At 39.0% G+C, this 14,787-nt stretch overlaps 1 protein-coding gene across 1 annotated transcript in view; it reads left to right on the forward strand.

The window, feature by feature from the left end:
• cntnap5a (contactin associated protein family member 5a) overlaps nt 1-14,787 on the forward strand; it is a 199,469-nt gene that overhangs the window by 170,359 nt on the left and 14,323 nt on the right. The window contains exon 20 of the mRNA XM_055022388.1: nt 8,919-9,052. Within this exon, the coding sequence (XP_054878363.1) occupies nt 8,919-9,052 (134 nt within the window). The remainder of the gene's footprint in view (nt 1-8,918; nt 9,053-14,787) is intronic.

Below are 14,787 nucleotides of genomic sequence, written 5' to 3' on the forward strand. Positions count from 1 at the left end.
TTCTCTTGTCAATATCTAAAGTCCAACAGAGACTGCAAGAGGCAAAGCAGTCTCTGTTTTGAGACTACGTTAACACATCTGAGCATGTGGGAGTGGAACTGAAACGTTGAGTTCAGTGGTTGCCATGTTGCTGTACTTACAGTAGATGTCTAATGAGTTCAGGAAGAGTGGAAGGTATCAACTGTCACATCTTCCATTAATCAATTGAAAAATTATGCCAAAGGTGGCTCCAGATTTCTTAATTTCAATAAAAGATCCAAAGAATACCAGATGTGGCCAGGGTGGTGTGGGTCAGACAAACATTAGACCACAGACAGAAAACTCCATTTAAGGGATCAAAATCACAGATTCATAACTATTGCTTTCCTCCTAATCCTTCTCTTCTAACTCTTGTCATTTTTCACACTTTATCCATCCATACTTTACACTAATAACACATAATCAACACAGACCACTGCTGCTTGTTGACACTCATGCAGCTCATCATGAAAATGATGTGAAAGCAGGAGTCTATTTATTGAGTCTGTGCTGATGCAATATTGTCACAAAATGACAGAATCACTGTCACGTTTACGGGCTGTTTTGTTGTGACTGAAATTAGCTGCGTCTACATGAATAGTGACTAATCTACTCTGCTTTTTGTTGATTTCTTAATTTCTGAAGTGAGTAGTGTCTGTGTGTATACATCTTCAGCAGTCTGCTCGTGTGAGCACTGCAGCCTCTCACGAATGAGAAAACAAATCGACAGATGCAAAGCTGCCCAACATTTATCTCCTGCTGTCATATGAAAACCATCAGCTCTCTGGTGGTTTATTTCACTTGACATTTCAAATCAAGTCAAGTGAAATAAAAATACTATAATCACAGGGCAGAAAAGATAAACAGGTTGTTTGACATTTAAAAAGCTTCATGCAGTCAGTACATTATTGTGTAGGGTTAATGGTAAAGACAGTGGAGTCCTGCTTATCTCATGTGCAGCTGGATTTAACTCCTCACATTTTTCTAATGTATTTGCTATGTTTTTTTAACATTGATAATTAAACATGATACAAAAAGAACAAATAATGACTTCATAAATTTATTTTAAAAATCTATCTATATAGCTACATATTTTGAGACCTGTGTAAAAATGTAACTCTCCTGCTCTTTTGTTAAAGGAGCAGTATTATATAAAATTAACTTTTTTTTAGCTTTAAATGATAATGTTATTTGTTAATCGAAAACAGACTTGGAGTGTTGTCTTGATTCTGTCATGCACGTTTGAGAAATCCATGAATTTCTCGTGGCTACCAGTCAGGGCTGAAAAACCAAGCATTTCCTTCTCCCATGCATGTCCCACATGGAGCTAAATTGGGACCATAAAGTATGTAAAAAAAAAAAGAAAATAATAAAATTTGAAACTGAAAAAAGTTTTGAAACTAAAAAAAATATGCAACTGAAAGTAACAACTTGAAACTGAAAAGATGAAACTGAAAAAAAAATTTAAAACTTCTCAGATTCAAACTTGTTTTTTTTTTTTTAGTTTCAAACTTTTGGCCCTGTTGTTGCCTTAAGATAAGATCTTGAATGACAAGGGATTTTAATCATGACAGAGAGCTCCCTGCAACAGATAGACAATGGCAGTTGCATTCAGGGACCATAGGAACTGGAAATGTCTTTCAAACATCTTCCATATTCTATGTGGACAAGGGATGCTCCGATCAGGTTGTTTCTGCCGATTTTGATACCGATGGCCCATGAGAGCCGATCATTGATACTGATCACATGGTTGTTAAGTTTTCTCCTTAGTAATAAATTCTTCTACATGATCTGGAAAATGGAACCATAAAATCACCTAATTTTCACAGACATCCAAATATTTGAAGGCACAATGCAGCATGTTTTCAGTCAAAAAGACAACTGAAAAGCCTGTAATTAGTAATTGCATATTTAACACTGTAGCTCTCAGCAGCATAAAATTATACATGATGTCAAATAAATGTTACAATACTCCTTACATCAAATAATGCCAAGTAAAAAAGTAAACATTCATTCAAAGTCAAATGCAAGTGGGATTATAGTAAACACCCTAATTTACTAAATCAAAACTGATATGGAATAACATGAAACACTGTAGATCCTTTTGTCTTCTTCATGTTGTCAGGCAAGATCTATTAAAATATTTGTATATTGATCAAGCAGTAATCAAGTCTGGTTGTGGGACATGATTATGATTACTTTCTATGAAATGAATTCATTCTTTAAAGGGAAGTGGGCCAAAATATGACCATAGTTATGTTAAAGACCCACTGCCAGTTATAAAAGCACTTGATGGCTTTTTTTAAATTGCCAATTGTGGCATAACCAGTTACGAGATTTTGAGGCCAATTAATTTTCCAAAAGGAACAGGTTAATTTGCATTAGTTTTCCTCTTAACACTAAAATCCTTATTTTTTATTCACTAATGTTGCCTTTGGCTAATATTCATTCTTGTTTGATGGTCAGAAACTTTTAGTTGAAACACATAGCAACATTAGAAATCTGAAAAAAAAAATCTTTTTTTCCTACAAAACTTTTTTTCCTTTAAAAGCGAAAGTATACATCCATGAATCCTTTGATCAGAAGGATACCTGGAAGTGTGTGTGAAACGAGACAATTTCCTCACAGAGATTATTCCAAGTCAGTATGTAAAGCTAGATCAGCCTCGTTGATTCTGAGTTCCAGATTGTACATAATTCAGGATGCTGCTTTGGCTTCTTGATCCTCAAGGAAAGAGCTGTTCAATTAAACATGCTTATATCCATGGTTCATGCATTTTTATAAGCATACTTTATATTGAACACAAACAGTTTTGATAAGGCAGAGTGGCAAATATTCAAAAAGAAGTTACAAGAAGATTGTTTCTATTTCTGGCTCCAGAAAATGTTCATATCTGATGTGAGTCACAAACATCATGATGAAACTCTATTTTCTCTGGTCCAGCACAGCACAGCCAACCATGATGATCTGAGAGGTAAAAATGAACCTCAATTACAGCCACTGGAATAGGTTGATGCTTTGGTCGAACAGAAAAACTGCAGAGCTTTTGTGTTTGATGCCATTAAACTGTGCAGGTGTTTTTGATTGAGATGACAGAGTTCAACCCTGCTGTGACAGCTGGACCAGCATTCAGTTAGTCAACACACTTGCCCTAACCAGCCCACAGCTTGATGGTGAACCTTTCAGAAAGGTGTACTTTAATTATGTTGCATTAACAGAACTATTAAAAATAATACAGCTGTATCTGGAAATGCCTGTGTCGTGCTGGCGTCTCATGCTGCTCAAAGCATATATCTTTTCTTTAATTTTATCCCCCTGATTTTGAATTGTTACTCATTCCTTTTCACAAAAAATACCTTTACTCTCAAACTGAGACAAATGTGTGTGTCGTCATGGTAACCGAATGATCTTGCATAATTACACTGGAGATAGCGTCTTTGACTGTGAATTGGTCCACTTAACACTCAGAGAGTTCACTTGGAGGCGGATGGACATAGAGGGGAAAATAGAATTCACTCAGTGTGGAAGGATTCAGCTGTAATCCTTCTGAACTCCAGTTAACACAAAGGATAATCAACAAACAGAAACCCATTCAAGGACACATGCAGAAGCCCAGAACCCATTCTAATATTTATGTAATTAGTCAATAAGAAAAACATTTCTACGCTATAATAAAATGGAGGCAGTTTACATGTGCCATAAAGATGTTTGATGAGAAAACGGAGCCATGGAGGAGGAGGGGATTGGCAGATTAAAAAGCCTCTCTGGATTCTTTTATGCCGCATTTTGTAGCATTGATATGTGAACAATCCCACCATGTTCAAAGACACAAAGAATTTTCCATGAAAGGGTCATGAAGGGGTCAGTCATGACTGACAGAAAATAACAGAAGACCAGATCATTTTAAAATGACTAGCTGAGCAGCCTGTTTGTGTTTAAATACTGTTTTTAAATTATGTGTTCCCTCTCCTGTGGTATGTTTTGAAATTTGATAGGCCATAAACAGGTTGCTTAGAACCTGGTTATGGCCCATCAGATAAATCAATAATGATTTATCTGATGATGAAATCAATTCTAAAATAGCAAATGTGACTGGCAACTTGCTAATTATAAGCTGAAGCAAATACAACTTTTCAAAACGCAACCTCATGCAAACACACGTGCACACACACACACACACACACATAAAAATTCCCTTCTCACCCACCGCGGGTGGTCCTTGTCCTCTGAGCTCGGGTCCTCTATATATATATATATATATATATAAAAATAAAAATTCCCTTCTCACCTCTGAACTCGGGTCCTCTACCAGAGGCCTGGGAGTTTGAGGGTCCTGCAGTATCTTGGCTGTGCCAAGGACTGCACATTTCTGGACTGAGATGTCTGATGTTGTTCCTGGGATCTGTTGTAGCCATTGCTCCAGTTTGGGGGTTACTGCCCCGAGGGCCCCGATGACCACAGGTACCACTGTGGTCTTCACCTTCCAGGCCCTCTCCAGTTCTTCCCTGAGGCCCTGGTATTTCTCCAGTTTCTCGTGCTCCTTTTTCCTGATGTTGCAATCACTTGGTATTGCTACATCTACCACAACGGCTTTCCTCTGTTGTTTATCCACTACGACAATGTCTGGTTGGTTCGCCATTACCATTCTGTCTGTCTGGATCTGGAAGTCCCACAGGATCTTAGCTCTGGTGTTCTCCACCACCTTTGGGGGTGTTTCCCACTTTGATCTCGGGGTTTCCAGTCCATATTCTGCACAGATGTTTCTGTACACTATCCCTGCCACTTGGTTATGTCGTTCCATGTACGCTTTCCCTGCCAGTATCTTGCACCCTGCTGTGATGTGCTGGACTGTCTCAGGGGCCTCCTTGCACAACCTACACCTTGGGTCTTGTCTGGTGTGGTAGATCTGGGCCTCTATTGCTCTGGTGTTTAGGGCCTGTTCCTGGGCGGCCAGGATGAGGGCCTCTGTGCTGTCCTTGAGTCCAGCTTTTTCCAGCCATTGATAGGATTTACTGATATCAGCCACTTGGGTTATTTGCTGGTGGTACATCCCATGTAGGGGCTTGTCCTCCCATGATGGTATCTCTGGCACCTCAACCTCCGTTCCCTGTTGTCTGAGACATTCACTGAGCACATTGTCTGTTGAGGCTTTGTCCCTGATGTATTTATGGATCTTAGATGTTTCGTCCTGGACAGTGGTTCTCACACTCACTAGTCCTCTGCCTCCTTCCTTGCGGCTCGTGTACAGTCTCAGGGTGCTGGATTTGGGATGGAACCCTCCATGCATTGTTAGTAGTTTTCTGCTCTTAATATCTGTGGCTTTTATCTCCTCCTTTGGCCAGCTAATTATTCCAGCAGGGTATCTGATTACTGGCAAGGCATAGCTGTTTATTGCACAGATTTTGTTCTTGCCATTGAGCTGGCTTCTCAGGACTTGCCTTATTCGTTGTAGGTATTTAGCTGTGGCTCCTTTCCTTGTGGCCTCATCGAGGTTGCCATTTGCTTGTGGTATACCTAGGTACTTGTAACTGTCCTCTATGTCTGCTATTGTTCCTTGTGGGAATGAGACTCCTTCTGTGCGGATCACCTTCCCCCTCTTTGTGATCAGCCGACCACACTTCTCTAGTCTGAATGACATCCCAATGTCCGTGCTGTAGATCCTGGTGGTGTGGATCAGTGAGTCGATGTCTCGCTCACACTTGGCATACAGCTTGATGTCATCCATGTAGAGGAGGTGACTGATAGTGGTCCCATTTTTGAGTCGGTATCCGTAGCCAGTCTTTTTGATAATTTGCCTGAGGGGGTTCAGGCCCATGCAGAACAGTAGCAGGGACAGAGCATCTCCTTGGTATATGCCACATCTGATGGACACTTGTGCAAGTGTTTTGCAGTTGGCTTCAAGGGTGGTTTTCCACAGCCTCATCGAGTTTGCAATGAAGGCTCTCAGAGTCCTGTTGATGTTATACATCTCTAAGCATTCAATGATCCAAGTATGCGGCATTGAGTCACAGGCTTTCTTGTAATCAATCCAAGCCATGCACAGATTTGGTGTGTTGGGTTTTGCAGTCTCGGGCAACTGTGTGGTCTACGAGGAGTTGGTGTTTGGCTCCTCTACTATATACACCGATACTCTTCTGTGCCGTGCCAAATCCAGCACCCTGAGATTGTACATGAGCCGCAAGGAAGGAGGCAGAGGACTAGTGAGAGTGAGAACCACTGTCCAGGACGAAAGAACTAAGATCCATAAATACATCAGGGACAAAGCCTCAACAGACAATGTGCTCAGTGAATGTCTCAGACAACAGGGAACGGAGGTTGAGGTGCCAGAGATACCAAGCCCCTACATGGGATGTACCACCAGCAAATAACCCAAGTGGCTGATATCAGTAAATCCTATCAATGGCTGGAAAATGCTGGACTCAAGGACAGCACAGAGGCCCTCATCCTGGCCGCCCAGGAACAGGCCCTAAACACCAGAGTAATAGAGGCCCAGATCTACCACACCAGACAAGACCCAAGGTGTAGGTTGTGCAAGGAGGCCCCTGAGAAAGTCCAGCACATTACAGGGAAAGCATACATGGAACAACATAACTAAGTGTCAGGCATAGTGTACAGAAACATCTGTGCAGAATATGGACTGGAAACCCCGAGATCAAAGTGGGAAACACCCCAAAGGTGGTGGAGAACGCCAGAGCTAAGATCCTGTGGGACTTCCAGATCCAGACAGACAAAATGTTAAGGGCGAACCAATCAGATATTGTCGTCGTGGATAAACAACAGAGGAAAGCCGTTGTGGTAGATATAGCAAAACCAAGCGACTGCAACATCAGGAAAAAGGAGCACGAGAAACTGGAGAAATACCAGGGCCTCAGGGAAGAACTGGTGAGGGCCTGGAAGGTGAAGACCACAGTGGTGCCTGTGGTCATCGGGGCCCTCGGGGCAGTCACCCCCAAATTGGAGCAGTGGCTACAACAGAATCCAGGAACAACATCAGACATCTCAGTCCAGAAATGTGCAGTCCTTGGCACAGCCAAGATACTGCAGGACCCTCAAGCTCCCAGGCCTCTGGTACAGGACCCGAGTTCAGAGGATAAGAACCACCCGCGGTGGGTGAGAAAGGAATTTACATATATAAAAAATTCCCTTCTCACCCACCGCAGGTGGTTCTGCACACATATATATATATATATATATATATATATATATATATATATATATATATATATATATATATATATATATATATATATATATATATGCCAGCAGGAAGCTGATCTTTCATCTTCTGCCTGTAGTCTCCCCACAGGTTTCTGTTCATAAGCAAATGAAAAGATTTGACCTCTATGCTTTTGCTCCTCCTCTGCATATCTTCCTTAATTGGATTTCTCATGGCCTTCAAATTCTTTAGCAAAAAAAAAAAAAAATGGGAAAAACCACTCCACTGTGCTACACCAGAGCTATCACACTGTGCAGCACTTTTCAGATGTAGGTTGTTGTATTTGTTACTTGCTGTCAGCCTCGTGTCCCAGCATTTTCTGTTTCTGACACACGACAGCCCTCAAAGCATTAAGCTGCCACTGTTTAAGCTGTATCCACACTCAACAGCATGATATTGAGTGACATATGTTGCACCTTTGTGCAGTTTTTAGTCACCCTCCTAATCCACTCTTGTGTGTTAAAGCAGAACAACCGTGTCCCTCAGGCCTCCATAAACAGTGGAAGGGCAAGAAGACACTTTATCCACGGTGACCTTCATCTGGTGGAGCACTCTCAGTATCTGAAATGAATCACAACACAAAGCCCTTCACTTACACTCTGGGAATTGTAATATTGACCCAGCTCCACTTGACAATGCATAGCTTTCTGACTCTTTGATCTGGCAGCAGCTGTCTGAGTGTGTGTGTGTGTGTGTGTGTGTGTTAAAACCAGAAACACTGAGCACATATCGACTTGTTCAGTTCTGAAGTAAGAAGCAATGAGAAAAAAATATTTAACTTCAAAATAGGTGGAAAGTATCTGATGTTTTGCTTGAAGAAACACAAACTTTTTCTGAACTCGAATTGTAGACAGTTCATAATAACATGCTAAGGAGTTTTGGAAATGAGTCACTACTTTCTGTGGACATGGAGTCTGTAAGTTTAAAAAGATAATGAGATTTTATATATGCACATAAGGCCTAAGGTCATATCAATATGGGTTCATATTTCAGTCTACAACCTGTCTACTTTGATGCCTAGGGAAATCTTGATATAACAAAATTGATCTCACAAATAGAATGGCATCCCCATATAACATTTCTGTTAGAAATTAAAAGCTAAGCCTAAAATAAATTAGCTTTTATGTGCAACAGTCCCAAACTGAAACCTTTAAATTGTGTTTCTGGTACACCCATAAGTCTGATTCGATGGATGACAAAGCTGCTTTTCTAGGCTCACTGCAGAAAAATCTTAGAAATGTTCTGCTGCTAACTAACCTCCTATTCTATCAATGGTGTTGTAGAATGGTAAATCCTCAATTCCAAAGCCACCAAAAATTTTATTATATATAGTAAAAATGGCACTTATTGAATTCTGACAGATTTAAATTAATGAGACTCCAGCTGAGCCTGCCCATTTGTCCTTCAAAGGGTTAAGAATATTCTGAATTTCAGAGAGGACGTTTGATACCTTTCATAAGTATTTGTTAATGAACAGCAGATCCCTGCTTCCTGAATCTCAAAGGGTTTAATTTTGGTGACAAATGAGGAACAGAAGTGTTTGTGAATCTAATTCTCTGAAGTTCACAAGAACACATTGCAGTTTGCACACTGAGTCAGATGAAAAGTCTGTTAAGACGAGGTGTTAATAATTTCTGCAAAGATGTGCTACATGTTCATATATGTTTTTCTGTTTTCCTTCTAGGAAGCCTTCAGATCTGGTATCATCTTCAAACAGACAGAAGTCCAGATGTGTTCAACCCTGCCCCCAAAAATCTGGCAGATGGGCGTCTCCATCGAATCAGAATCCACAGAGTTGGCAAAAACCTTTACGTGCAGGTCAGTAATGAGTAGTTAAACTGCAGAGCTGTAAAGTAGGATCTGTCTCTTTTCACTGTTTTACTAGCAAGGACCACACCACAAAGATATATGTTTAAAGACGTATGAATGAAGGGATGAAGGATGAAGGGAGGAAATATGAGATGAAGAGGTGATTTGTTGATTTGGTTATCTGGGCAGAATGATGGAGGGTTTAGGAGGTGAAGACTCTGCGTCAGGGTTTGGTCTTCAGGAAACGGTTCCTCTTATTTTCCCCGAGTCTCCATAGGAGCCCCCAGACAAAACCTGCAGCAAAAAAGATAGCAAAGCATTTTTTGAAGAAGGATGAAATGAAAGAAACAAAAGGTAAGGCAAGGTGGGGTTGATAAAATGTAATAGACTGAGATGAGTGGGGGAGCAGACTATAAATAGGCCACCTGAAAAATTAGAGGTGCAGTTTGGGCGTGGCCCATAACCCGAACTTAAGTTAACACATTTATTCTAATTGCCACAATGTTTCAGATAATCAAATCCATTTTAATATCAACAAAGATAACATGACTAAAAAAGCAGTTTCAAATTCTGATGTCACAAATTATTGAAAAAGATAAAAACTGATTGCATCACCAGCGAGAACCATTATCTTCAACTTTGAGATAGCCAGAAGTGAATCTTTTATGTCACTGTGGAGAAATTTAATAGAATTCTTCTTTGGGGAATTAGCCAAAGAAGACTGTCAGCCAGAGTGTCACGCTGCCCTCAACATGTTTGACTTCAGGTATGGTGTTCTTTTTTTTAAATGTTGTGTTAATTATGTAAGGATACACACTCCAAAACTTTCCACTTTTATTTTTATAGAGTTTTGGGAAACCATTCTTTACAGAAATTCTCCCAAAGCTCTTGGGGGTCATCAAGTTGTTTTCTTTTGTTTGTTTTGCTTTGTTTGTTTGTTGTTTTTTTTAATACAATATGGGCCTTGGTGTTATAGAATTTTCCCATTGGTGCCATTCTTGCTCTCTCTTTGACCTTAACACTGACTTTATCTGGCCTTAACTGAAATCAGGCTTGTCATGCTTCAGATGTTCTGGGTTCTTCTATGACCTCCTGAATGAATCCTTGATGCACTCTTGGAGTTATTTTGATAGATTTGTCCCTCCTGGAGAAGTTCTCCATGCCTTTTCCATGTGTGAGTTATGAGTCTCACTGCTGTCTGGTGGAGTCCTAAAGCCTTAAAAACAGTTTGCAACCCTTAGAGATTGAGAAATTTCAGATACTTCAGTTATCTGTTAAGCTTAAAAGAAGTTTTTATATGCAAAAAAACCTAATTTCTATTTTTAAATATCTTGAGTCCGGTTTCTGAACGGACTCAAGTTTGAGTTGTAAGTTCGAGTTGAACTCGAACTTGCAATCTTCTAGCCTTAACTTAAGGCTAAAAGATCCTTTGTAGGATCTTTGCTGTCAGATCTGTCTTTAGTGGTTCTGCTATAATGACTGGCTGGTTCTACAGGTTAGGTAGTATTTAGGTCTCGGTGTGGCAAGAGGAATGCAACAAAAATATACAGTTTTTCTCTTCATAAAATAAATAAAAATAGCTTTTTAAATATATTGTCCAGAAAATTTAACATTAATTAATATTCTGATGATCCGATATATTAAGATAAGTGGGAAAATACCAGTGGCCTTTATTTAACAACAGTTTGACATGAAGAAATGTGAAGAAAAAGGAGAAGCAAATGGCCTGTGCTACTGAGTTTTGAGAACGTAACCTCAGTTTGTGGTGCTGCTGCTCCACCACTGACTCATGTGGCGCCTGGAAAATGGCTTTGTTGAGAGTTCAGCTGTCTTTTATTTTAATTCTTTCATCAAAAACTTACTGGCAGCGTTCCCTTGAATCTTTCATGCATGTTGGAGAATTCTTTAATCGTCCATGACAATCATTCAAAGATGTCTAAACACTTGCTGGTACAATGTGTTGCCTATTTATCCAAAGTCTCACCTAAGCTGCAGTCTCCAGTAAAACGTCTGCCCCACAAATCCCCCATTTAGACTAGTGGCAGCAGCAATTACCAAACACCTAGTGGAACTGTGAGTCTGCTGAACTTGTCATGTTAACTACTTCTCAGTCCAATGCGCCAACATTATTCTGTTGTAAATAATGTCAACATTATGAACATTATGTTCATAATGGAACATTATGTGCTATAGCAGGAGTGTGTAAAGCTTCTTTAAGAGACAGAGGCCCAATTTCAAGGTGTTAAATTGCGAAGTCAAATTTCTTTTAAATCTTGTAGGATTTAAGATAAATCAAACAGGATTTGAAGCTAACATGGTTATGTGCTAAAATATGGCACTATGTGCCTGGAAAATACATAATACCACCCTTTTAAAGTAGATTGTTGTAAAAATCACATGGGACCATAATCACACAATACAGAAAGAAAAATCCAAAATTCTGATTCAAGGCAGAATATTCTTTGAAAAGCACTTCACCAAACTATTGTAACTTTACAAAGAAAACACAAGTGGGGTTTAAGTCATGTGGCTTTTAAGTCTTTATGTGTTTTACTACAGTCATTCTTCCACTCCAGGACACTCAAGAAAGTTTCACATTTGATTTTGCTCCTACGCCACAGGTTGCCCACTCGATGAATTGTCCTAGATTGGCTTTACAGGATGAATAGTCTGGTTGTCTTGTTCCTCACAGCTGGTGTCCTCCAGTCTGTTGTGTAGGCTAAATAACTCCACATTTGCAGATGTTTTTTGTAAATGTATTCCCCAAGGAGATGCAACTCCTCATTCTGTCCCCAATCTTTGTGTCTCAGTCACCTCATGCTTAAAAATTTCCTCTACACAATAACTCATAAAATCTGTAAAACCACAAATATGAATGAGCAGCCACTGTTTAAAGAAAAACCTTTAGAGACCATCAGAAAACACACGCAAAGCTGTAAATGACACACTAGAGAACACCCTCTTTATGGTGTAGCTTAGATAGACAGGATAATTGTCGACACCGTTTTGATTGTTAAGAGATCTCCCAGTGATATTCAGGAGTAGCTGGACTTCATAATTCACTAAGAATGTCTTCAGTTACTGTATGTTGAATGAAAAGCAACACTGAGTCCAAATTTGACTCAAGTGATAGTCCTACAAGATCAAAGTTGTACAGTAGCTTGCAGTAAAAGAAAAAAAATATATAAATAAGTACAACATGCGGGCTGAAACAATTTAAACAGAGTGCTCAGTTTGAGTTTCTTCTGGTGTTGTTGGTAGTTCTGCAATGATAGCAACTTTTACTGTGAAATGAATTGACCCAGAAGTTATTAGAATAAATAATAACCTTTTCAAGTAATATAATGGTATTGGCATATAGTGCAAGAACACATTCTCAAAAGATCAATCATCTTTAAATCTTAATGGAACTGGGAGACATTTTAAATAGCCAAAATACATAAACCAAACAGCAGAAACAGAGTGGGGTTCAATTCCCCACTCTGTCTGCCTCTGTTGTGTCCTTGGGCAACACACTTCACTGTCCTCTTCTCCTGGTTAGAGAACCCAACAGGCAGCACTGGTGCATGGCAACCCATGGGATAGTAGCTACTGGATAGTGTTTGTAACTATTACTGAATGTAACTGAATGTAACTCAGCTCAGTAAGTGTGAAGTGCTTTATAGTTCTTTGGACTTGTTAAAGCGCCATACATTACAGGTTCGTTACCATTGAATTTATCATGCCATTAATTGATTTATTGCAACAGACTAACAGTTGTTGCTTTGTTTTTACAGCAACATGTAATGACCATGTAAATGGAGGTCATTACCTTATTTAGAGATTATAGCCAGTTGGGTGGGTCACCAATATACAACGACACTACAAATAGAGTAATATCAATAATATGGTTATAATATACAATTAAAAATAATCAATTTAGATTTTCCAGAAACAATTTTTGGAGATGTTTGCTAAAAGAAATGAAAATTTGGAGTATGTAAGTAAATTTCAGGTCTGAGAACTTAAAAACAAGAGAGTTTGACTCAAAACACCTTTCCTAAATGGTCTGACTGTCTGTGCTTGCAGTGTTTCATTCATTGGTCTCCTTAGTGTGCACTTAAAGGGGAGGTGCAGCCCAAAATGAAATGTTTTCTAACCAATAATCATGACATCAATAATGTCATCAAAATTTATTTATTCATCTTTTTAACATTTTACACAAACTGAGTGTCAACATGACTTTATAGTATGTTGTATGTGATGTAATGATTGGATATAAATATAACCTGGCTGACTCCAGAATGAAGTTGTTCCTAATAAATCTGAGTCTCTTTAAATCTAAGTTTACTCTGGACTCCTTTGTAGATTTATTGTATTTTTTTAATATATTTATTTTATATTTAGGTCATATTTAAATTACTTTTCTATTCTGTTTAACTTCAGTCTTTTTTAATCCATTTCAGATGTTGTGGAAGTGTGTACCTAATATTAGCTTTGCACAAGGGAAACAAAAATAAGCTTGTGAGGACTGAAGTTCACTCATTAGTTTACCTGAACACACACAGTCCTGTATCTCAGTGTGGTGTAAAAGAATCTGTCATAAGACACTCTTTGCAAAGATAGACAGAATGAGTCCAAGTTGGATTTAAACTCACCACAAGCTCTTGTCATTTGCCTGAGGATAATGCTTTATCACAAGTTTTCTTTAAGCATGTTTTCACCGTGTTTAACTATAATCTTGCTGCTCCCGTCTGATCAACAGACTCCTCATAACACGACTGACCCAGACAGTGAAGATGCATTTGTCCTAAATTATTCATTCATCAGCTTATTATCGATTGTTGAAGGAATTTTCTTCATAGCAACTATCAAGATTGTTTTACCACCAACCCCAAGACAAGTACTCTGTAGCCGGATGACAAGATAAGCCACTAAAGGTCAGCTAAAGGTTTCCAGTGGTGTCATGTTGCTTTGTAACCACATTTTCCTGTGACCTTTGCTAAGTGGTTTTAGTGGCCTGATGCCCAGATGTTGCAAGAATACCAAATGTAGAAACACTGTCTGACATTTCCCTTATGTTTTTTGCATTACTGATAGAATTGTATTAAAAGAGAAAAACAAATATTTTGAACCAGCCAAACAGAGAGCTATGATGAAATGATTTTAAGTTCTAACATCTTGCAACAGCTTATTTAGTTTAAATCAGATAAAATGTCTTTAAAACTTTAAAAATTGTTTCCATGCTAATGTATTCATACCCATACACATTTTGTTTAGGCTTTCGGGGAAGTTTAAAGCAGATGTAGGTTCATTTCCAAACTTTTTATAGATCACTGTTTAATCCTTCATCTGGAAGAAAGAGTCTGACACAATTACAAACCTACCAAGACATTGCTGGACACCTAACTGACAGGCCAGGCATGGTGAGCATGGTAACTCTTCTGCTGGTCCAATCTTCTCTCACTGGAGAGACTCAGGTGGGAGGATCTAATGGGATAACTTGAAGAATTTGTCATTTATATTTGAATGGCAAGAAGGAAGTCACTCTTAATAGGCTATAAGGAGTCATGTTTACATTTCACCATAAGCACACTGGAAACACATTCTGAGATTATATATTACACCGAAGATTTGCTCAGGTGTTAAAGTAGACCAGTCAAAATCCACATCTAAATCCAATTGAGAATATGAGGCAAAATTTGACAACTGATGTTTGCAGATGCCCTTTCCAAGGTCCCTAGAATCAATCATTGGGAGAGAGG

The sequence above is a fragment of the Poeciliopsis prolifica genome, unplaced genomic scaffold, assembly GCF_027474105.1.
Source record: "Poeciliopsis prolifica strain line A6 unplaced genomic scaffold, Auburn_PproV2 SCAFFOLD085, whole genome shotgun sequence".
Taxonomy (NCBI): Eukaryota; Metazoa; Chordata; class Actinopteri; order Cyprinodontiformes; family Poeciliidae; genus Poeciliopsis; species Poeciliopsis prolifica.